Source organism: Muscardinus avellanarius (genome assembly GCF_963383645.1).
Source record: "Muscardinus avellanarius genome assembly, chromosome: 10".
NCBI lineage: Eukaryota > Metazoa > Chordata > Mammalia > Rodentia > Gliridae > Muscardinus > Muscardinus avellanarius.
Window position 1 is genome coordinate 86,013,307 of NC_137796.1, and position 24,475 is coordinate 86,037,781.

Genomic DNA, 24,475 nt, shown 5'->3' on the forward strand with positions numbered 1-24,475 from the left:
GGCTTACAACTGTAATCCCATTACTTTGGAGGCTGAGCAGGAGGATCACAGGTTCAAGACCAGTCTTAGCAATTTAGCAAGATTCTCAGCAACCTAGCAAGTTCCTGTTTCAAACAAAAGATGAATAAGGGTTGTAGAACCTGGCATGATGGCACACACTTGTAATCCCAGTACTTGGGAGGCTGAGACAGGAGGATCCCAAGTTTGAGGCAAGCCTCAGCTACTTAGGCCCTCTGCGACTTAGTAAGACCCTGTTTCAAAATAAAGAATAAAAAAATAAATAGGGCTGAGGGTGTAGCTCGGAAGTAGAATGCCCCTGGGTTCCATCCATCCCCAGTCTCTTATGCCTGTAATTTCAGTACTTGGGAAGCTGAGATAGGAGGGTTGAAGGGTTGAAGTTTGAGACCAGCCTCAGCAACTTAACCAGACTCTCAGCAAACTAGTGAGACCCTGTTTCAAAACAAAATATACGGCCGGGCAATTACAATTACACACTTGTAATCTCATTACTTGGGAGGCTGAGACAGGAGGGTAGCAGGTTTGCCAACAGCCTCAGCTACTTAGTAATGTCCTCTGCAACTTAATGAGACCCTGTTTCAAAATAAAGAATGGCCGGGCATGGTGGCACACACTTGTAATCCCAGCACTTGGGAGGCTGAGACAGGAGGATTGCACAGGTTCAAAGCCAGCCTCAGCTACGTAGTGAGGCTTTCAGCACTTAGTGAGACCCTGTTTCCAAATAAAATATAAAATAGGTCTGGGAGTATAGCCTGGAGGTAGAAAGCCCCTGGGTTCCACCCCCAGTACCACAAAAAAAAAAAAAAAAAAAGAATAAAAAATAGGGCCGAGGGTGTAGCTCAGAGGTAGAATGCCCCAGGATTCCATCCTCAGTACCACAAAAACATGAATAAAAAATAAATAAAAAGGTCAGGGAATATAGCTGCTAGGAGGTAAAATGAGAGGTAGAATGTTCCTGGTCAATCTCTAATACCAACACACACACACACACACACACACACACACACACACACACCCCAATCAACCAGCTGGCCACAGTTCCATCCCAGACCCAAGGACATAAGTTCTGCCTTCTGAGAGGACTGGTATACATATACAATTATTTGGGGGCCAATTTGGAGACTAGCATCTACAGTGATCGTGGCATTTTCAAGAGAATTCGCCTGGGCTCTGCTCTGCTGTGAGCCTTTTGGGCTTCAAGATTCTGTGAAATCCCAAACTGGTGGCAATTTGCAGAAAGGACTTTACAACTTGCATTTGAGATGATGTCTTCGTTCTCTTGCATTTTTGTTGGCAGAGATCTGGTCATCGGTCCCTGACTTGTGGATCCTAACCAGCTTATTGCTTATTGGCCCCTCTCCTGCACAAAGGTGTGAGAGTACTGCCCAGAGGCTCAGGGCAGTGGCATTGTGTGTGTAAGAGCGTGTCTCAGTCCTGACCTCCAGGGATTTTATCCACTACACACGGTCCAGTGCCGTGCCTTATACCAGTAAGGACACACGTTCCTCCAGAGGAATGACAGTGTCTACTAGTGAGCCAAGAAACAGTTGTAAGTCCCATGTTAATAGCCTTAGATATGTTTCTCTTACCAAACAGTCGAGAAAAAAACGTAGCTGGGGCGGTGGCGCACTCCTGTAATCTCAGTACTTGGGAAACTGAGATAAGAGGAACCCAGGTTTACAGCCATCCACAGCAACTTAGTAAGACCCAGTTTCAAAAATCAAAAAAACAGCCAGGGGTGGTGGCAGCACACTTGTAATTCCAGTACTTAGGAGGCGGAGACAGGAGGATCACAGGTTTGAGGCCAGCCTCAGCTACTTAGTGAGGCCCTCCACAACTTAGTGAGACTCTATTTTCAAATAAAGAATAAAAACTCAGGCTGGGGGTGTAGCTCGGAGGAAGAATGCCCCGGGTCTAATCCCCAGCACCACCAATAAATAAATGAATTAATTAATTCATTTATTTATTTAAAAAATAGAGCCATGCATACCTGGGCGTGGTGGCGCAAGCTTGTAAACCCAGAGTTTGGGAAGTTGAGACAGGAGGATCACACAGGTTCAAAGCCAGCCTCAGCTACTTAGTGAGGCTCTCAGCAACTTAGTGAGACCCTGTTTCCAAATAAAGTATAAAATAGGTCTGGAAGTATAGCCCTGAGGTAGAAAGCCCCTGGGTTCCACCCCCAGTACCACCAAAAAAAAAAAAAAAAAAAAATAATAATAATAATAATAATAATAAATAAAAAATAGGGCCAAGCATGGTGTGAACCCATAATCCCAGTACTTGGGAGCTGAGACAGGAGGATCGCAGGTTCAAGGACAGTCTCAGCATGTAGTAAGATTCTCATAAACCTGGCGAGACCCTGTTTTAAAATAAAATAGGGCTGGAGGTGTAACTCAGAGGTCGAATGCCCCTGAGTTCAATCCCCAGTACAAAAAAAAACCCCACAAAAACCTACATATATATGGCTGGGGATGTAGTTGAGAGGTAGAACACCCCTAAATTCAATCCTCAGTACCACTATTAAAAAAACAAAATAAAACTGTAACCAACATCAGCAAATGGAAAGTATAAAGGATCAGAGAGGCACTGACAGGCCTTTGTAGGCATGCAGGCTTGCCCCTACTTACTTAACAGCAAGAGATTATCATAACAACTGACTTTTGTATGGCAATTGATCACTTGCTAAGCATGCTCATTTGGTTCACAAAGCCACGGAAATGGCCAGATTAGAGTTTTCCACCCCATTCTGACAGCATGAGAGAGAGGGAGGAAAAACTAAGGGCACAACCAGAGTGAAAAATCAGAAACATTCCATGTGAGTGCTTTCAGGGGTGTCTAAACTAAGGGAGTCCTGTGACATTTTAGCTACCCACTTACTGCCCCAGCAACTGTATGATTCACCAAAACAGTGGAAGCAAATATTTTGTTCTTGCCCAATACAGAACTCCTGCAAGTAAATATTTGGGCCATCAGGATATTCAATAATGAAGCTTCAAAAGAAAGCTTTGAGCTGGGCGTGGTGGTACATGTCTGTAATAGGAGTCCTTGGAAGGCTGAGACAGGAGGGTAGCAGCTTCTAAGCCTGTCTCAGCAATTTAGTGAGGCACTGAGCAAGTTGGCAAGACCTTGTTTCAACATAAAAAATAAAATGGGCTGGGGGTATAGCCTGGAGGTGGAATGCTCCAGAATTTAATCCCCTAGTACAAAAAAAAAAAAAAAAAAAAAAACAACAACTTTGCTAAACCGGGTGTGGTGGCCCACATTTGTAATCCCAGCATTTGTGAGGATGAGATAGAAGGATCTCAGTTCAAGGACAGCCTCGGCTATACTTTGAGGCCCCTTGCAACTCAGTGAAACCTTGTTTCAAAATAAAGAATAAAAAAATAGGGCCAGGGGTGTCACTTGGAGGTAGAATGCCCTGGGTTCCATCCCAGGTACCATACACACACACACACACACACACACACACACACACACACACACACACTTATAGCTTTGTTAGAGCAATATATAATTAGCATAGCTGAGCGTGGTGGTGGATGCTTATAAACCCAACACTTGAGAGGCTGAGACAGGAGGATTGCACAGGTTCAAAGCCAGCCTCAGCTACTTAGTGAGGCTCTCAGCAACCTAGTGAGACCCTGTTTCCAAATGAAATATAAAATAGGTCTGGGAGTATAGCCTGGAGGTAGAAAAGCCCCTGGGTTCCACCCCCAGTGCCACAAAAAAAAAAAAAAAAAAATATATATATATATATATATATATATAAATGTATGTGTGTATATATATGTGTGTAAATATATGTGTGTGTGTGTGTATATATATATATATATATATATATATATATATATATATATATATATTAGCATAGATACTGTAATAAAATTTTCAGTACCCTAAAGATTATAGATTATTTCAGGTAACATATTTTCATAAAGAGAGCGAACTGTTTCAGAGGTTATATGGTACAATGGACTGACCTGTAGCTGGCCACCATTCCTCAGGATGTCAGTAATCTTTCAGACTACAAAACCTGTGAAGGTCAACTACTCAAATATCCTAATAGTACTCACATAGTATAAAGACAGTTTTAACATCACCTTGCAGATCTCAGAACCTGTTTAGATTTTAGACATCCCAATTTTATTTTGATTTACAGGTTTGGCCAAGTAAGTGAGAAATCAAGATTTACCCAAGCTAAAGCAAGGCGTGGTGGCGCACACTTGTAATCCCCATGCTTGGGAGGCTGAGACCGGAGGATCACACAGGTCCAAAGCCAGCCTCAGCTACTTAGTGAGGCTCTCAGCAACCTAGTGAGACCCTGTTGCCAAATAAAGTATAAAATAGGTCTGGGAGTGTAGCCCAGAGGTAGAAGGCCCCTGGGTTCCACCCCCAGTACCACCACCAAAAAAAAAAAAAAAAAAAAATTAAAAAAGATTTACCTAAGCCGAGTGTGATGACACACGCTTGTAATCTCAGTACTTGGAAGGCTGAGACAGGAGGATCCTGTTCTCTGCCAGCCTTGGCTACTTACTGAGGCCCTTCACAACTTAGTGAGACCCTGTTTCCAAACAAAGAATAAAAGACTGGCATGGTGGCGCACGCTTGTAATCCCCGCGCTTGGGAGGCTGAGACAGGAGAATCGCAATTCAAGGACAGCCTCAGCTACTTAGTGAAGCCCCTTGCAACTCAGTGAGTCCCTGTTTCAAAATAAAGAATAAAAAATAGGGCTGGAGGTGTAGCTCAGAGGCAAAATGCCCCTGGGTTCCATCCCTAGTACTGCAAAAACAAAAAAACAACACAGTACAATACATTGTTTATGGAGTGGCTGCCCTGTGCCAGGCATTGTGTGATGCGTTCTATTGGGATGCTCACAGCGATAATCATAACAATACTCAGAGTTAAATTCTATTAGTAGTCCTGTGTTTCGGATGAGGGAAAAGAGGCTTAGCAAAGCTATGTAACTACTCAATATTAGCCAGTTATCCTCCTAAAGACTAGATTCAAACATTTTCATTGAATTTCACACCCACACTTTTTTTTTTTTTTTTTGGTGGTACTGGGGGTGGAACCTAGGGGCTTTTCTACCTCCGGGCTATACTCCTAGACCATTTTTTTTATATTTTATTTGGAAACAGGGTCTCGCTAAGTTGCTGAGAGCCTCACTGAGTAGCTGAGGCTGGCTTTGAACCCGCACATCCTCCTGTCTCAGCTCCCAAGCACTGGGATTACAAGCATGCGCCACCACACCTGGCCACACCCACACTCTTACCCTGCAGACAGCGGACCAGGAATTCAAATTCCAATGAGCATGCTTAAGATTTAGACACTGACTCTGAGACGATGCCTCCCCCAAAGTGTCTTCTTTTTAATTTTTCTTCCCTCTTTTTATTATCTTTAGTGACTTATTTACATGTTTTCTAATTACTTCTTCTGCATTCTTCCCACCTTTCTAAGTGGGAAGGGAGAGGAGCCAGGTATTAGAGACTCAGCAGGTAGCTAAGGCAGGATCCTCGCTTGGGCTCTTTGGAGTCCATGGCGAGGCATGGACCTGGTAGCAAATGTGGTCCTGGACCCCAAGTTACCCAGAGCCGGCGACATTACATGGTGCAATAGAGTCGTGAAGAAGGTACAGGTTCAAACCACAGAGGCAGGGCCTGGGGGAACAGAGAGGTCTCAGGGTGCGTGTCCCACGCGCCTCTATTAAAACACAACGGACGAAATGGCCACAGTCGACTGGGTGACGCGAGCAGAGACTGGATTTATGGTTAGTTTTCACTGCACTTCTTTGTGGGGTCGTCAGATTCTGAGTGTTAATATTTTAATGTAGATTTGGTGGTTAGGTAAGTTATATTTTATGTCTTTCTTTATACTTTTTCCCCTTTGTTGTTTATAGTACATGGTGAAGTTTGAAAGTAAAATTCTTTTTCTTGACTTCTACACTCAGAAAATATTTATTTTCCCCCGCATCTCAATAGTATGCATCATAAACTAGCCCAGTTCGGCTTATTTACTTCCTCTTGCTGCAGCCCCATGATCGATTGTAGCAACAGGGCCTGGAATAGGAGAGGCTTTTGCTTACAGCAGTGAGCATGTGAGCTCTGGCCGTCTCCTGCTCATCAGAGTGGTAAGTCATGAAGCTTCTGTTTTCAGAATCTCCCTTTCAGAAGAGTTGGGGATTTGGGCAGAGGGATTGGGGGCCAGATCCCTAATTTGACTAAGTATGTAGACCTCAAGGAGGGAATCCTGATCCAGAGTTGAAAAGGAACTGGCCTAGCTGGGCATGGTGGCATATACCTACAATCTCAGTATTTGGGAGGCTGAGACAGGAGGATTGCAGGTTCAAGGTAAGCCTCAGCAACTTAGCAAGACCCTGTTTGAATTAAAACAACAATAACAAAAAACTAAACTAAAAAGGACTGGTCTGTAGCTTGGAAGTAGAGTGCCCCTGAGTTTGTTCCCTAGCAACCCCCAAATAAAAGGCATTGGCCTGCTCAGGAGAAATCCTTCACACCCAGAAAGAGTTTTAGTCTCCTGGACTGAAAAGCACAGACAGCAGATGTTTGGAACTGGCAGAGGGAGAGGGAGAGCAGGACGACCTTAGCAGGAGGGGCACCCGGTTCCTGGTGGCAAGCAACCTGGTGCCTCCAGTTTCCACACTGGGACTTGTGGTCGATGGCCATGAGAAGGAGCAGTAGACACCTCAGTCAAAATGCAGGTCCCTCTGGGTTCCTGGGCAGCTGTCTTGTGCCTCGAGTCCCCCCCACTGTATCAGCTACCCTGACACTTGTTGGGTGCCCGACCCTACCAGCATGCTGGGAAAACCTCAGCTGTGCCCTTGTACTCTTGCACCAGGCAACCACTGAGCTAGGCCTCCTAGTACTGTGCTGGGCACACAACGTGTGAACCAATTCCAAGATGGCAGTTCTGTCTGCCAGAAAACAGGTAGGTTCTGAAAGGAGGCAAGACACCGGAACACACTAGGTTATGGCTTCACAAATAGATAATAAAGTGTTGGACCTTGACTTCAGACACGTCGCTTATACTGCTGAGGCTATGGTTGAGGCGTGAATAGAGATGACTGACACATTCTTGATAGTCAAACTTAAACTTGAAATGGTGACTATCCCACCTTGAGAAAAGAAAAAAAAGAAAACCAAAACCTGTTTCTACATGAGTAAGAAACCATTTGTGTGTGTGTGTGGAAGGGTACCCCCAGCTCTATTTAATTTTTTATTTTGAAAGAGGATCTCACTAAGTTGCAGAGGGCCTCCCTAAGGTGCTAGGGCTGCCCACAAACCTGAGGAACCCTCCTGTCTCAGCCTCAGAAACCATTTTTTATATAGTTATAGATAAAACAGTAGGCCTTTTTAAACAAGAAGAAAGAGCGTGTGTGTGTGTGTGTGTGTGTGTGTGTGTGTGTGTGTGTGTGTTTTGCTGGGGATTGAACCCAGGGATATTCTCCCTCTAAGATACATCCCCAGCTCTATTTTTTTTTATTTGTAAACAGGGTCTTGCTGAGTTGCTGAAAGCCTGGGTAAATTACTGAGGCTGTTCTTGAACCTGTGATCCTTCAGTCTCAGTCTACCAATTACTGGGATTACAGGCATGTATCATCATACCTGGCTCTTAATTTAGCTCTAAAAAATTAACTGATTGATCATAAACTTGGCTACGATCTTTAGTCCTATATTCAAAATGCTCTGTAGCAGGGCATGGTGGTGCATCCTTCAGAGGTTAGACAGGTTTATAAGTTTAAAATCAACCTTAGCAACTTAGCAGGGCTTTCAATAACATAGTGAAATCCTATTTCCAAATAAATAAAAAGCTGGAGGTGTAGTTTGGAGGTAGAAGGCCTCTGGGTTAAATCCTCAGGGCAATAAATAAATAAATGAATATGCTATTAAAAGTGAACTTAACACTGGAAAAACCATTTAGTTCCCATTCTTGTTATTTGCTCCTGTTTAGGGTCCCTACTTTCTAAGACTTGCTCTCCTGAGAGCTGGCTCAGAGACTGAAGGTGATGTTAAGAAGCCCTGAGTGTTTAGTATGCTAAACCACCTGACTATAACAAACATAATGGCTTCCAGTCTTTGATTTGTGATCTTTGAGAAAATAAAGGAGTGAGTGAATGAATGAATGAATGAATGAATGAATGAAGGCTGGAAGTATAACTCAGTAGGAGAGTGCTTGCCTAGCATGTGAAAGAATCTTTCTAATTCTTGGAAAGCAGATCTCTGACCAGGATTCAGTCAAGCATTAAGTAGATTAGCCAGATTTTTTTTTCCTCATTCTTTTTTCATCACTGTGGACTAAACCCAGGTTTGTTCCAGCACTGAGATATATCCACAGCCCCCCCCCCTTGTGTGTGTGTGTGTGTGTGTGTGTGTGTGTGTGTGTGTGTGTGTGTGTTACTGAGGATTGAACCCAAAGGCATTCTACCTTGGAGCTATACCCCCAGCCTGACTTTATTTCCTATTTGTTAACAGAGTCTTGCTAGGTTGCTGAGGCTGTCCTCAAACCTGTGATCCTCTCGTCTTAGCCTTCCAAGTACTGGGATTTTAAGTGTGCACCACTACACTCGGCTTCCCTGGCCCTTGACCTTGAGACAGGGCCTGGCCAAGTTGTCCAGGTTGGCCTTGAACTTGTGATCCTCCTGGCTCGGTCTCTGGAGTAGTTGGGATGTGCACAGCCATGCGCCACTGCACCCAGCTCCGTCTCCTTGCTTTGATGGAGGATCTGTACCTGTCCTCCTCTGCTTCTAACATGGATCCCCACCCCGACCAGGTCCCCCTGGGCGCAGGGGGACAGAGCGGGCGAGGGAGGTGGGAGTAGAGCAGGTGCCTGGGGGTGGACAGCCTGAGGCGGCAGGACAGAGGGAGGCCTGCCTTTGTGGATTCTCCTGAGGCTTGGTTATTGACATTTCTAGTTTCCTCCTAATTACAGATAACCAAGATAGGAACTCAAGTAGATCTGGCCCTGGCTGGCATCTGAGGCCTAATCCTTGATAATCACTGATAAGTCCTAAATGTCGACTGATAAAGCGTCCTGGAGGACTGAGGGGTGCTGCAGCTGGCCTGGGAAGCCGCTCACCCCTTGTGTGTCTGCTGACTCTGTGAGGGGTCTGGCAGGCTGGCGCTCAGGCAAGGTCCTTCTGTAATACCAATTTTATTAGAGCAACAAGATAAGGAAAACCATTTTATTTTGATTGCTTCAAAAGAAACAACATTTTAATGTCTTTTCTTGAAAATTTAATGTTTGCCTTTGAGCTATCTCGGTATTGTAGAAACAGCTTCAGAATGAATGTCCCCTAGCTTGAGGGCTTCCGCTGGTTTTTGTAATGTCTCATAAGCAATTGGAAAATCCGTCTCCAAATTTACACTTGCATAGGTGCCCTTTCTTCTCTGGAGGTAGTGGTAGGGGGAAAAATGACTACTATCACTTTAACACTTCTTACTGCCACCAGTTTGGGAAGGGATAAGGCTGGAGAGAGAGGGCCTCTTATGGCCAAAATTCATTATATTAAAGGAGAGGGGGGCAGTATGTTGTACTGACTCCCCCCCCCCTTTTTTCTACTTGAGAGGTTTTTCAAGTACCGTGAAATCAAACAGTGATGGATATGCAGCTTCAAAGAGGCTGAGGAATGGACACCATTCCTTAAGGCAGTTTCTGGGTCATCTGCATGTGGAATACATATCTCCCTGCTCGGTTCCTTCTCTCTTCCCAGCCACACTCCAGGTAACAATGGAATGTGAGGGGACTGGGAAACGGAAGAGTACCTGTTGCCCCCCCCCCCCCCATTTACAGGCTCTACCCTAATCCCCTCCTAGTTGCAACCTGCATTTCCTGTACGCCAAGAAACATTTCCTGTGCACCAAGGAGGGACCCCACCAAGCTGCAGGTGTGGAATTGAAACGCCAGATGTTTTCCATGGGTCTCCTCTCCACCGTGCATGGCCAAGTTCCTTCTTAGGGCCAGGCTAGCGAATAAGGAGGTCAGGGTTCTTCAGACGGGACCCACCCGGCTGTGCCGAAGGGAAGCTGGCGTGTTCTGGTGGAAGTGGCTCTCTTAGAAGGGCGAGGGCCCTGTTTGTGGTCTTTTGGTCCCCTCCTCCCCGGGGGAGGCGCCGCACTAGGCAGGCGCCAGGGGACACAGTGGTGACAAATGACAGAACTGCTGCCCACGGTGAGGCTTTGGCATTGCTTTATTTTCTCCGCATTTGATGGATGCTAGGGAAGCCACCGGGCTCCACGTCTGTGCGGGAGAGGTGTGCACATGCCAGCTGGTTTGAGGAATTGCGAGGAGGAGAGGATTTCTAAAGGGCCAAGTTTCTGGGCTGCATTTCCTGAACCCAGCAAACGGATCAGTCTGGGACACAGGTTACATGACGCCCTTTTTGTTCCAATTCCTAGACTCTGCCGCCCGCCCCCTCCGTTTTCAACAATGTAGTTATCTGCTATGGGGGGGCCTGCTCTGCGCCGGGTCTTTTCACCTAGGATCAGCCTTCGCGCCCCGGCTCCTGGCAGCAGGGACCGGCCTCGCCGCCGTCCAGCCCTGGCGCGGGCCTCGTGGCCTTTCCCTGCCACGCGCACTCCTGGAAGCGGCCCCGGCGCCGGGCTCTGCAGTTCCCGCCGCGCCCGCCCGCGGGGAGCGCGGCCATGGGGACCCGGGCCCGCGCCGCTGGGGGGGGGCCGCAGCTGGCGGCGCCGCCCGGGACTGCGCCCCCGCGGGGAGCCCGGGCGCGGGGCGGCGGCGGCGGCGGCGGCGGGCGGGGCGGCGCGGGGCGGGGCGGGGGCGGGGCGCGGCCGGCGAGCCCGGGCCGCGAGCGAGTGGGGCGCGCGCCGCGGCGGGTCGCAGCAGAGCGGAGGCCGCCGCCCCCCGCACGGCGCAGCCAGGCCCGCGGCGCCCGCCGCCCATGGAGTTCACTTGAGCGCCGCCGAGAGCCCGGCTGCGAGGGAGCGGCCGCACGCAGCCCGCCCGGCCGCGAGGCGCCGCCAGCGCCGCGGCCTCGGCGCGCGGAAAGACCCGGAGCGGCCCGCGCCCGGCCCGGCGGCCGCCCGGGAGCCGCCGCGCCCGCGCTCCTCCTCCGCGCCTCCGCCCTCCCTCCGCACATGGTCTCCTTTGTCCTGGCGCCGCCGCCTCGCTCTTAGCTCCGCGCGGCTCCCGCCCGGGCGCCCCGCCGGCCGGCCGCTCCGGCTCCGGCTCCGGGCTCCGGGCCTCGCGCCCAGACCCCGGCGAGGAGGGCGCGGCGGCCGCGGAGCCCGCGGGCTGGGGGCGCGCGAGGACGGCGCCCGGCCCGACCCCGTCCGGAGCCCGCGCCCCGGGCCGCGGACTTGGGCTGACAGCCCCGCGCGAGCCCCGGCGACCAGGTAACGCCGCCCGCGGGCCGGGGTCTCGGGCGGCGGGGCGCGCTCCTCGCGCCGCCTTTGTGCTGGGGTCGGCGGGCCTGGGCGGGGAGGGCCGGGGGCCGGCGGCCGGGGTCGGGGTCCCGCCCGCGGAGCCGCCCGGGGCGGGCCGGCAGTGGCGGGAGAACTTGCGCTAAGTTTGGCGCCGGCTCCCGCGCCGGCTCGGACGCCCCCGGCCCCGCGCTGGGGGCCGCGGCCGGGCAGCGGGCGGCCGGGCCGGAGGCTGGAGGACCCGCGCCCCGCCGAGGTGGCTCCGTGGCTCGCGTCCCCGCCAGCCCCGCTCCAGCCTCGTGGACTTATTTAACTTTCTTTTAAACACCGATCGCGGCGTCTAGATTTTTTTTTTTCCTTAAGTATCGAGGATAAAGACAACCGTACCGTGGCCACCCTGGACAATAAGTCCCCAGGAGAGCTTTGTCTGTGTGGCAGTTCCGGAGCGAGCCTCCGCGCCCTGCGCCCTCCGAGGTGCACCCCGCGAGGGCGAAGAAGCGACATGGCGAGTGAGACCTTAGTCGGTGGCTGAGAGCACCCGGCTGCCGAGGGAGGGAAGACTCGCGGCGCTTCTGGCGGCCCGTGCTGATTTGAAAAAGGAAAAAGGAAATAGCCAGCGAAATTATCCAGGTGATAGAAGGAAACGCAGGCCCTTTTCTTTCAACAAGTCCTGAGAACGAAAACGTCCCCGCGATTAAGACCCAGAGAAGCCCAGGGACTTGTACGAATGCCTTTGAAGTCTGAGGAGAAGGAAAGTTGACTGGGGAAAAGCGAAGGCTGGCCTCCAAGTTTCCACCCAAGACTTGTTTCTGACTTTGTAGGACGGGGGTCGGTCGCCTCTCCTGGGCGAGAGGAAGAGGGGCGCTGACCCCGGTGTGGGCAGCCGGAGCCCCGCTTGCAGTCTCCTCTTTCGGATGCTTTCCCACGAGGCCTTTTTGAGCCACCACTTCCCAGTTGCCAGAGGTGGCATCTCAAGCTTTTGTGGCAGATCTCAGCAAATTCAAGGGCTCCAGAAGCTTTTATTAGAAAGCACACTCCTAAGCCTCTCGGAATATCCTGTCAGACGTTTCCTTAATAGCTTACTGGATGGCATCATAATAATCAAGTCAAGTTTGGTTCAGACGGGAAGGTCACTGAACTGCTTATTTGACAATGCTGTGGCCAGCCACGGTGAAAGTCCCAGAGAAGGTCTGTGGGTCTGGCCCGAGGGCCTGCGCCCCTGCGGCCTGGGCACGATCACGCCCGCCTCGCGGAGATAAAAACTTATTCTGTGCCTTTTGCATCGGAGGACAGTCGTTTGTTTTACTATTGGGTCACTTAAGCTTATTCTAATAGATAATCCCCCAATTTTTACAGGTTTTTTCGTCTCGGACAAATGATTTAAGGAAGAGGTTTTTTTTTTCCTTTAAAAAAAAATCAGTTCGAGCTTATTTTTTTAAGCCCCCGGTGTAATATAGCCATTCCAAAGAAAATTCCAAGCCATTGTGAAAACCACGTTTTTATCAAATAATGGCTAAAATACTCATATTGCTACACACTAGCTGGAGAACTCATGTGCCTAGAAATTTTGTTTCAGTATAACACCACCTTTCATGTAATTTTTGGTTTATAACTCAATCATATTTGTTTGATGTGTAAGTGCTTTCTCTTTCTCTATACAACACTTTTTTGGTGGCTCATTTTCATGAAAAGCTGCTATAATATATAGTTTTAGTTTTTTTATTAAGATGACAAAAAAGGCTCCCAGTGTACTTATTATTGTTCCTGCAAAGGAGGAGGAAAAAAATCTTATCTAGGATTTTATATATATATGTGGTTGGTTTAGTACTTACTTTGCACATACAATTTTTTATCTTATTAATCTTTTGAACTACCCCTATAGAAGGAAGATTAGAATTTAAGAGAAAATAGCCTTAGTAAAGATACATTATGTCTGTTTATATCACTTGCGTTGGAAACTAGAACATGTCTCCCAGATATGCATAGGAATATTCATCAGTGGGATTGAAAGGCTAAATAGAATGTCTTCTTTGTCCCCCCATTACCCGCCAGTCAGACTATGCTATACTTCAGATTGCCCCCCCCCCCCGTTTTCATATTTCTTTCTTTCATATGTATTCACCAGTCCTTGCTTTGCTTTGTCAGAGTATGCATCTATGTATAAAGTGTGAAGGTTAAGTGATTTCTCAGAAGGGTTACATAGCACAATGACATAAATATAGCTTGACCACTATAATTCCCAGTGCAGATATAACTTCAAATTATACAGTAGGATGCTTGATTTTTAGTTTTTTAAATCCTAGAAATATTCATTGCTTCAGAAACATCACAGCATTTTCCACTAAACCTCCTTAATGTTTATTTTCCAGAACATTAGTGTATAATTTAAATTGGCTTTAGTCTTGCTATTTAAACAGGCTTATTTCACTTTCCTCAAACCACTGTAATAATTAGCAGACATGATCTCCAGAAAATGGAAAGGAAATAAAGCTGGTGGTGCGCATAGTGGTCGGTTTTGGGCAGGCTGGCTTGTGTCTGTTTGAACACCAAGGTCGTCCCGTGACTGTGAGAAATGGGTCTTTCGGGTCTACCAGATGCATCTTTTTAAGAAAATTAATTTCTGGGGGGGGGGGGCTGGTTGACATTTTAACAAGAAAAAGCTTAGCGTTAAGTAATAGGCATTTTTTGATTTGTGGAAGAAAATTGAAAAATAGGCATGTCTGCAAATTGCATGCAAAAAATAAAACATTTCCAAAATAATGATATGTCAACGAAATTGGAAAATCATTATGTGAATGAGCTGAATTGCTTTGTGTATCATCTCATAGAAATATGTTTTGCACAGATAATATGTCTAATAAGGACACATTTTTAAAATCAGATTTTTTTCCCCAGCACATAGCTGCACTGCAGGTCTCTCTCAGGCAGTCAACTAGCACCACCTTCTGGATGATTTGGAGAAATGGCTGCTTTCTCAGCTAGGCTTTCCAAAAATGTAGTAAATTGATATAAAGTAATAGTAATGATGGGGGTGACAATATTAATAACGGTCATAACCCTTGTTTTTCCCTTCTTGTTTTTCAGGCATCAGACGCCAGCTCTGAAAAACTCTTCAACACTGTTATTGTAAACAAAGGTAAGACTCCTCGATTCTTCTGAATAGCGGTTTTTTATAATGTTGGTCCATTGCCATTGCCAAAGAAGGAAGAGGGGAAAAAATACCAACATTGGTATTTTCTTTTCTTTTTCTTTTGAAGCTCTGGTTCATATTTTGTGCCTTTGCTTGAGACAGAATCTGAATGCTTTGGTGATACATTGAGAGAGTTTATTTTAAAAGAATACACTGCATCCTCACTGAAATTGATTCAACTAACAAATCACTACTGTCTGTCTGTGTGACTGTAATGTAGGAAGCGGTAATAGAGAAGAATAGCTCTTGAAATGCCTTGACCTGGTTGTTACTTACCAACTACCCAGCACTGGAGGACTGTAGTGTGTACTGCACCCCATAATAACCAGTGGGTGTTTAGTATTCACAGTAGTATAGCCATAAACCAAACCTTTTTCTGCTGTAGGCTTTCTTTAAAGTTAATAAACGAGCAAGAGGGCAGAATTTTAATATGCACTATCCCATTAATTTTTTCCAAACCTTGATCTCTAGTAAGAAGCTAATGACACAGCAGTACATTTAGGGAGAACTTAGCCTAAATCATCGCCAATAGGTATCTTGGCATTTTTCATTTGTAGCATTATTGTTGGAAAGAATGAAATTTAGAGGAGTCTCTAATCACTGGCCTGGACAAATATGTAGCTTGAAAGGTATAAATTATATACACTATTTAATCTTTTCCTTTAGCGCTCTAGGACCTGATTTTGGAGCTTGCAGAGTCATTGCTAAGAAAAGAAGATGTACTTTGTATGATAATTTTTTGGGGATGTTATATTGAGGGTACTTGGTAGCACTCGAACAGAGTTGGGGCCTCATAAAGTGAAATGTGAGACCATTGTACAGTTCTGTAGTTGCCTTGGCTAGCGTTTTTGCTAGCTGGTTGGGAAGACATTTCCAAGTGCAGTTATTTTGAGCTCCCTGATTATTTTGGAATTTGAATCAACTGCAATTTTAAATAGTCCATTATGTTTAGAGTTCCCTTGAGGTATATGTGCTTATGTGATTGCTGTTACTCCCAGAATTACTGTCATATTGAATTTTATCTTTTTTATTGCATAATAGAGTTCCAGTTTTATATTTCATCATATTTTTTGATGGACTGAAAGTTTGTATAAATTTGTTATCCATAATGCTAAAAGCCCAATAAAAGAAGATATCCGAGGTTCATAGCAGACAATGTTCATGTGTAAAAATGCATAATTGTTCACTGATCATTTTGATGAGGGAAGAATATTGTTAGACAGTGGGTTATCTCTGAGAAACAGGCTAACAGCAGGGGAAACTGAGGTAGGACAGGTCACCGGAAGCAGGGCTTCTGTGATATTGTGACCCCCCCTCAGGACCTCCAGTCAATGTGACTGTGTCTTTCTTTTGCTAATTTACTGCGCTGTTAAAACCTTTGGAACGGGTTTTCCCCTTCCTGGGATCAGCAGTAGAATGAGCTGGCTCTGGGACTTGCACTGGCCCACTGCTGCCCCCAAAGACACTTCAGGGCAGATAAAGAGTGATTGATGAGCAGCCGCTCCCCTCTGCTTCTTCCTGCCTGCGTCTGCCCCCCTCTTTCCAGCTTCCAATCAAACGTTTCCCACATTCTTATTTTTGTTTACTTACAGAGTGTGATTTGTGGCATCTATGTGGTTGTGAATAGTCATCCCCCTGACAGGGTGCCTTTCTTCTGAGCTGCTTTTCTGGGGGTGATTTAGTTGCCTTGAAAGGATTAAGGTTTCTTTGTGTACACTAAAATCAACATAGGCTTTTTCTAAGCCTTGCTTGGGAAACCATACACAAATAAGCATTTTAGTTGATGGCAGATTATTCCTTTGCCCCTTATTTCCATGAAAATGGCCCTTCTTTTCTCCTCCAGAGTTCCCCCTTAATGCCTTATGCTAATTCTTGTTGGTAACATGAATGACAAGAGCCCGAGTCAGTGCAGATCCAGGTGTTGCGAAGTAGACTGCCTGGTACTCAGCACCCCCTTCTCTGGAGAGAAGGAGATTAAGGGGGCAGGGAGGGGAAAGCACCAGGACAGTTTTGTTAAGGGGATTAGTATTCAAACTGCTAAATATCAGGAAAAAACAACTTCAAAAAGAGATTCATTGTGCAGCGATAATGTCAATAATTGCTTCAAGACAGGTGCAGAGAGTCTCGTTATGTGCTTGTGGTTTGGGGTCTGTTTTTACTCCGGGTAGTGGCAGTATTTACTGGATGGAAGGTTGACAAGGCCTTCAAGGAGCTGTCAGCTTCCCGTACATCAAGTTCAAGTTCTCCTGAAAAGCAGTTTGCCTGCCTGAAAGTCAGGTCTCCTGTCTTTCTTTGCCCAGTATCTTTAGACAAGAGCAATAAAAAGCATTGCAAGAAAGGGCAAATTTACACCAGGTAACAAACACTGCTGGGAAAATCTCCAAAGCCTCAGCTTACTGAACAGTCCCAACAAGAGAGCGGCAGAGCTGACACTTGTATCTCTCCACCTCCAGATGTTTAAAGCTACACATCAGCTCTCCCTCTCAGGAGTCTGGCAGTCTTCTGGCCTTAGAGAAGTGTGGCTTTAAGCTGCTGGTGAGATTATGCTGCTGAGCCTGATTCAGTCCATAAAAATTTCACTGTGGGAGGGCAGTGCTAATCTCACAAGCTGTTGTGTATGTGTGTGTGGAGGGGAGGCTTTGATGTTGGGCTACTTGGTATGGAGATGAAGCCCCGGGCTGAAGCAGCAGGGGCCATGGCTCAAGTCCCGTCAGTCTGCTTGTGAGCTTGAACAAGCCATTTAGCCTCTTTAGGTCAGATTTTCAACCATAGCAAAACCTAGTCCTGGGCCAACATCTCTGGTGGGGATAAAACAATCAGTTGGGAAGGGGCAGGGGTGGAAACAGTTGGTACAGTAAATATGTTTCCTATTCCCACTGATTTTCTTTCAACTTTCTCTGTGTTGTAGAGTCCATCCAATTGAATGAGAACTAACTAGTAAAGTCTTTTGTTTAGGCGTTCTGAAACGTTACTTTCTTATAGTGCCTTTTAGTTCCTGCTTTAAAACAAGTTAATCAAACAGCACATTCTTGCGTGTGCCTATAACATGACCAATGAGAACTGAGCATTCCCAAAGAGGTGTGGAGTTGAGCTTCCAAATTGCACGGATTAGTGGTGTAGACATAAAAGATACTTTAACTGTAATCAAGGTCATGGTTGCTTTCTTTAGTCTTTTTATGTGTTTAAATGTTTACAGGATGTTCATGTGAGTTTTATGAATCCTGTCTTTGTGACTCAGCCATCTGCCAAAGAAAAAAATTAATTTTCCCACTGAGACAAAACAGAGACCAACTTGTCCCCCAGTTGCATCAACTGCTTTAAGAGAATTAGGGTCTGTACCCCCAAATCCCGGAGCATTTAAGCTTACAAGGAAGCTTCTAGTCAGTGCAGTTTGGCCAGTATTTCTTACCCTTTATTACTGACCCCAGGGCCACCTCCTTGGTGGTCTTGCCCCTTTGATGTGTGGACAGAAGTATAGGAAAAAAAGTACTTCTATGTGGCCCACTGTTATCCTGCCAAGGTAACAAAGCTTTCCTAAAACTCTTTGCTGCAGAGCAGAGCTCCGTGAGGAGGAAAGAGAGGAGGAAGCCCTGGGTGGAGGAAGGAGGACAGTGGTCAGGTGTTTCTTGGAGCCTTCTGTGTATATGAAGCCAGCCCTGGTTGTGGGTCCATGGTCTAGGCCCAGGGAAGAGCAGGGCCCTGAATTCTTCCTCTTCCTGCCTCAGCCGTCTCCCAGGTTCATTGTGCCACGGAGGCAGTCTGTAGAGAGGTGAGAGGGGCCTCCAGGTGGCCTTTACCCGCTGACCTCCTCAGCCTTCTTTCCCTGACCTGTGTCTAGTGTTGGGGTCTCCAGGGAAAAGCCCCTCTTGAGGCAGTGTGGAGAGAGCCGTGACCAGCTAACGGGCATCTCTGAGGGACTGGGGTGGGGAATGATCCAACGGGAGCCAGGCCTCCCGATTTCTGCTCTGCTGAAGTGTGGAAAAGGGAGCAGCCACCCACTGCTTCAGACCAGCCCTGGGGGTTCCAGTGGAGGCTCACACAGCTCAGCATGATGAGCACCGATGGAATGCTTGGCCTTGAGCTCTCTCTGACCACCTTGCAGGTCTACTGTGCCTACTAGTGGAACACACTTGGCGGCTGCTGCTGCTGCTGCTGCTGCTGCTGCTGCTGCTGCTGCTGCTGCTGGGGTTAATTTGTACTGAGGATTTCTAGTGGGAACCAGATGAGCTTGGAGCTTTCAGATTAGTGTGTCCTTTGGGTATTTGGGGAATATGGTTTTATCTGTATCCTAGGAAGAAGACCTGGCTGAAAAATTCCCTGAGATCTGAGGAGATGAGATGACAACAGGTCACCCTGTGACATTACTGGTTTAGTGACGAGGCGCCTAATAAGTTCTTTGGTGGCAGTGATATCACTGCATTAGTTAGGTTTAGACATGGAAGAATTCCTTGGTTTGTTGACAAAAAAGGTAAGAGTTAGCTGGGCATGGTGGCACACGCTTGTAATCCCCGCCATTGGGAGGCTGAGACAGGAGGATCGCACAGGTTCGAAGCCAGCCTCAGCTACTTAGTGAGGCTCTCAGCAACTTAGTGAGACCCTGTTTCCAAATAAAATATAAAATAGGTCTGGGAGTATAGCCTGGAGGTAGAAAGCCCTGGGTTTCACCCCCAGTACCACCAAAAAAAGAAAGGTAAGAGTTATATTGCCATCAAGGCCACCATTGACTCTGGAGAAAACCCTCTCCTGAAATAATTGCATGTATGAAAATGATTCAGCTGAGTATGAGATGGCGTTTTTTTAAGAAAAAAGGTTTGGTTCAGACATTAAAATGCACATATAATGAACCTGTGGAGACCATTTGACAACTCCTTGTAACGTCTTGCATTTAGCGTAGGGAGGACATAATGTAAAGTGCAAAAGTTAAACAGCCAATTTCAGCCTCTGTAAATGAGTTGTGTTTTTGTCATGTCTTAAATTCTAGATAAGGGGAAACGGAGTATCACTCTTTATTTTTCTCCCTCCGGGACCCTTTTAATATCATTTCAGAGCATTTTCTTGGGTATTTATGAGATAGAGATGTCTGATGTGTGGAGAATTAAATGGTATTGAAGGGTAATTGGTACTTGATTCGAGACAAAGGAGTTATAAGTAGTTACTCCTCCTCCCACCCCGTACTGCAAATAGCAAGCAATCAGATCCCTTTTGTTATGGAAATTGACTGTCCTATAGAAGCAGGCTCTCACATACATCATCTGTTCTATAGAATTATTCCTTGAGAATTCTTGGAAACAGATGTCTTGTACTCTTAGAGTGTAAGAGCATAAAAATATTCCATGTTGTGAATGTTTCTCTCCAGATACATTGTTTTCAATCGCTGCTACCTGGTCTTTTGCAGAACTTGTGGATGTGAGTGGTGGGGAAATCTTGGGTCAATATTGGATCCTATGGCTGTCGTTTTGGTGAAGCTGGTGGAATATGTTCCAGACATTTGAAGTGATTTTGATGTCTTTGGGGTGGAACTTTTACCATGCTGCCACTTTTTCAGAGAAAAGACAGAAGGCCATATCCCCACTACTGAGAGCAAATTACAGTATAAGAGTCTTTCAATGTCCAGACACCACTCTGAGCCCACTAGAAAGGCCTCTGCTCACCTCATTGGGTGATTGCTGTGCCCTCTGGAAGAATTTTTTCTCTTGCCAGTATTGGCTAAAAAGCGTGAGTGTTCTTCAACCTCTCTTTAAGCTATTCATTTGCAGTGTTTCTCATAGCCAGTGGTGTAGTGTATGGTTGTCTCGGAAAGTGAAACACACTTTCAATAGAATATTGTGGTGTTTTTCTCAATCCTCAATTCTTTATTCAAAAATATAAGTGCGCCACGCATTGTGGTGCATGCCTGTAATCCCAGTATTTAGGAGGCTGAGACGGGAGGATGGCAGGTTTAAGGCCAGTGTCAGCAATTTAGCAAGATCCTCAGCAACCTAGCCAGACCCTGATTAAAAATAAAAAATAAAACAGGGCTGGGGATATAGCTCAGGTAGAATGCCCCTGGTTAAATCCCAAGTATCCCCTCTCCACACACACAAAGTGATTGTGTAGAGTGGTTTAAAGCCTCAGGACGCGACAAATAGAAGTCATCTTTTCATGCTTGTGTACATTTGCATGAGAATGAGCATGCTCTGTGGCCCTCCAGTAGACAGTTGTAATTAAAAAAAAAACCTTCAAATCCATCCTCAAGATCTCTAATGAGGGCAGTTCAGTGACAAAGGCCCTCCTCACGGCAACATTTGTGAGTGTTAGGTTAGCCTCACACGAGGTTGCCTGCATGAGGCAGTCTGTGGCTATCCCATGGCCTCTGGATTATATCTAGTTTTTGACAACTGCCGAAAAATGTTGTTTTCTCTGAAAATGTATGTTTATTTAACTAGGTTTCTTTTTGCTTCACAATCTGGATTCCATTCAGTCAGTTACCACTCCAATTAACTAACAATTATTTAACATTAACAGTAATTACAGACGCCAGTTAAGCGCCTACAGATGTCAACTGTTAGCTTTGTACCTAATCACTCAATGAAATGGAGAAAGTTCAACAAACATCAATTAGCCAAGCAATTAGTATGAGTTAGGAAAGAGCATGTTATCATGTGTGAGCTGATTCAATTTATTTTATTTTGGCAGTAAAACACACACAGGCAAGCCGGCAATAAGTTCCTCAGATAAGATAAAACTCTATTGTTTTGCAGCTTACATAAGAATTCTTTCCTTTCCCATGCATAAGTCAAATACACTCTTGTCTGGAATTTATTTAACAAACAAAATCAGTCTCAATTATTTAGAAAACCCAGAATGCTTGGTCTCAGGAAGCAACTTTGGTGAATTATGGACCCAGTGAACATACTGTCTAGAGAAAAGCCAGGAAACTTCAGTAGAGAAAATGATCGATTCCCACTCCAGTAATCTCCTCTGAGCATTTCGGATTTTTACTAGTTTATTCCTGAACCTATGCCGGAGCGAGTGCAACAGTGATTTTATTAATTTCATGGTGCCTGAACTTTTGCTCAGCTGTCTTTTATTTAGCCTGGAGCTAACATGAAAGTATTTTTACCTACTTGCTCAGTCTGTGCTTTAAAAAGCAGAAACAACTCTCTATCGAATTCAATTCGCAAATCCACCAGGGAGATTCTGGGCCTGAATTCAGCGATTCCTCACAGCTCCCCCTTTGCCCATCTCTGTCGCCCTCACCACATAACTTGACTCCTGTGGACTGGCTGAGCTTGCCCAGCTTAGCTGAGAGAGACCATTCGAAGGCCTGATTACATAAAGTGGCCCTTAAATTGGTATTTGGAGATTCATTTCACCTCCAAGAGGAAAGCTGGTTATAAGAGGCTGTCCCTCTGGTTCTCTTGCTAGAAATGAGTTTTACCATGAAGCTTCTGGACAGGAGTGGAAGAAGCCAAATCCTTGTGGAGTGCTCTCTCAGGTCTCTGCAGGTTTTAAATACAGAATTTCCCATTCAAGCAAGTTTTTCAGCATTAACCAAATCCAAGAGTTGGAAAATAAATGTGCTGCCACTTGCAGGGCTTAGGGTGAAGAGCTGCCATGTCCCAAGGTTCGTTCTTTCTTTCCTTGTGGTACTTGGGGGGGGGGTGGACCCCAGGGGCTTTCTACCTTTGGGCTACACCCTCAGCCCTATTTTGTAATTTATTTGGAAACAGGGTCTCACTAAGTTGCTGAGAGCCTCACTAAGTAGCTGAGGCTGGCTTCGAACCTGTGCAATCCTCCTGTCTCAGCCTCCCAAGCGCTGGGATTACAAGCGTGCGCCACCACGCCCGGCAATCCAAGGGATTTTCTGTTGAAATCACTTACAAGTGTACAGCAGGACACCTGGATGTGCTAGTTATTGAGAAATGTTTTGGCTCTCATATGGATTAATAGGGTGACTTTTAGTCTGCTTCTATACATTTTGCTGCAGTAACAAAAATTCCAGAGGCTTAGAACCACAAAGGTCACCTACTAGGGGCCAGCTGTGAGTCAACTGATTCTCTCATCATCTTTATTCTGGAGTCAGGCTGAAGGAGCAGCCCTATTTTGGTAGTTATTCTAGGAGCAGTTAAGGAGCAGAGATAGATACCTAGAATGCTTGCAGTTTTAGCTTGCATGTGGTATGTGGTCATTCTAACCATCTTACTGGCAAGTCACATGACCTAGCAGCAGTTAGTAGGATGGGAAGGAAACTCCTCCCACAGGGAGGAGCACAAGAGAAGAGAGATTCACAGGGGCCAGTCTTGGAAGAAAGGGAGAACACTGAGTAAGGGATCCAGTCACTTCTTACTATAATGTTAATGGAAACAGATGGGAGTAGTCTGCATTGCCTTGATGATAAAATTGTGGTCTCCTTGTTTCACCAACAGTCATTTGCTTATTCCCTATTAAGTTAGAATAATTAAGTTGGCAAGAAATTATTTGCACTCTTATTATTTACCTGGTTTATCTTATTGCTGGCTTTGAGCGACTAATGGAAAACCTGCTCTACAGTGCAGAAATGGCTTCCAGGATCTGCAAAGAATAATTCTTGGACTGGCCAGATGTGTAGCTCTACACAGCTAATGTGAAGAAGCATAATGCGCCACAAAACTTTGCAGCAAAATAGTGTGCACTGTGGTACCTAGTTGGAATGTGGGTTTGGGAGTCATAATTTAACAGGCAGAGATTCAAATCTCAGCTCTACCACTATACTAGCTGTGGAATTTGAAATCGATACTAGTTTTTATTCTGTAAAAATGGGGATAATCAAACCTCTCACATAGTTTCTATGAGAATTAAATGAGACAGTTATATATAAAATGCATATCTTACTTTGTACTATATTCTGATCTAATTATACATTGGGCTGAACACTTGACATACATATCTTTTGAGTTTGGTACTGGGAATTGAACCCAGAGGCATTCTACCTCCAAACTACACCCCAGCCCTTTCTAATTTTTATTTTTTGTTTGAAACGGTCTTACTAGGTTGCTGAGAGTTTTACTAAGTTGCCAGGGCTGGTCTTGAACCCGTAATCCTCCTGTCTCAACCTCCAAAGTTGCTCCATTATATCTAATCTTCATAGCAACTCTTCTGTTTGCTTGTTTGTTTACTTATTTAGTGGTAGTGGGGGTGGAACCCAGGGGCTTTTCTACCTCCGGACTATACTCCCAGACCTATTTTTTATATTTTATTTGGAAACAGGGTGTCACTAAGTAGCTGAGGCTGGCTTCGAACATGTGCGATCCTCTTGTCTCAGTTTCCCAAGCACTGGGGATTACAAGCATGCGCCACCACGCCTGGCCTACAACTCTTCTATTTAGAAAATACTTTGAAAAGAGCATCTCTGTAGATGAGAAACCGATTTCTTATAAACAACTAACATTTACTGAGGACTTGTTTGGAGCAGGTATTGTTCTAAGCACTTTCTGTGTAATTTGCTTATTTTTTTCAAGTAAAGAAACAGGATCAGAAAGATTAAGTAACTTGCCCCACACAGCATAGCTAGCAAGTGAGGGAGCTACGTCCTGCTGACTGCAGCACTGCTTCCTGCAGCCATCCTGTGCTAGGCCATGGGGACGCAGCAGAGGAGTAAGAAAGGTCTCTGCTCTTGATGGGGACAGAAAACAGAATGGTGAATACTGGGATTTGGGAAAAGTGGGTGCTAGGGGAGGACACTGGCAAACACCCTTACTCCCTATGGCTTATATTCTTACACCTTCCCAAGATATTTTCTGTTCCTTGAGGTGGTTAGTAACTTCTCCCTGATGACGGAGGTCCTCGGCAGGACTTTCCAACATCCCCAAGGTGTTTACCATTAATCCCATTAGGTGTGTCTTAAGTTGTC

General features: G+C 46.0%; 1 protein-coding gene across 4 annotated transcripts in view; it reads left to right on the forward strand.

Moving 5' to 3' along the window:
• AUTS2 (activator of transcription and developmental regulator AUTS2) overlaps positions 1-24,475 on the forward strand; it is a gene marked incomplete at both ends in the record, with an annotated part of 1,191,273 nt that overhangs the window by 1,086,462 nt on the left and 80,336 nt on the right. For all 4 annotated transcript variants that reach the window (XM_080703046.1, XM_080703047.1, XM_080703049.1 and 1 more), the window contains one exon: positions 14,499-14,550. In XM_080703046.1, coding sequence (XP_080559172.1) covers positions 14,499-14,550 — 52 coding nt within the window. The remainder of the gene's footprint in view (positions 1-14,498; positions 14,551-24,475) is intronic.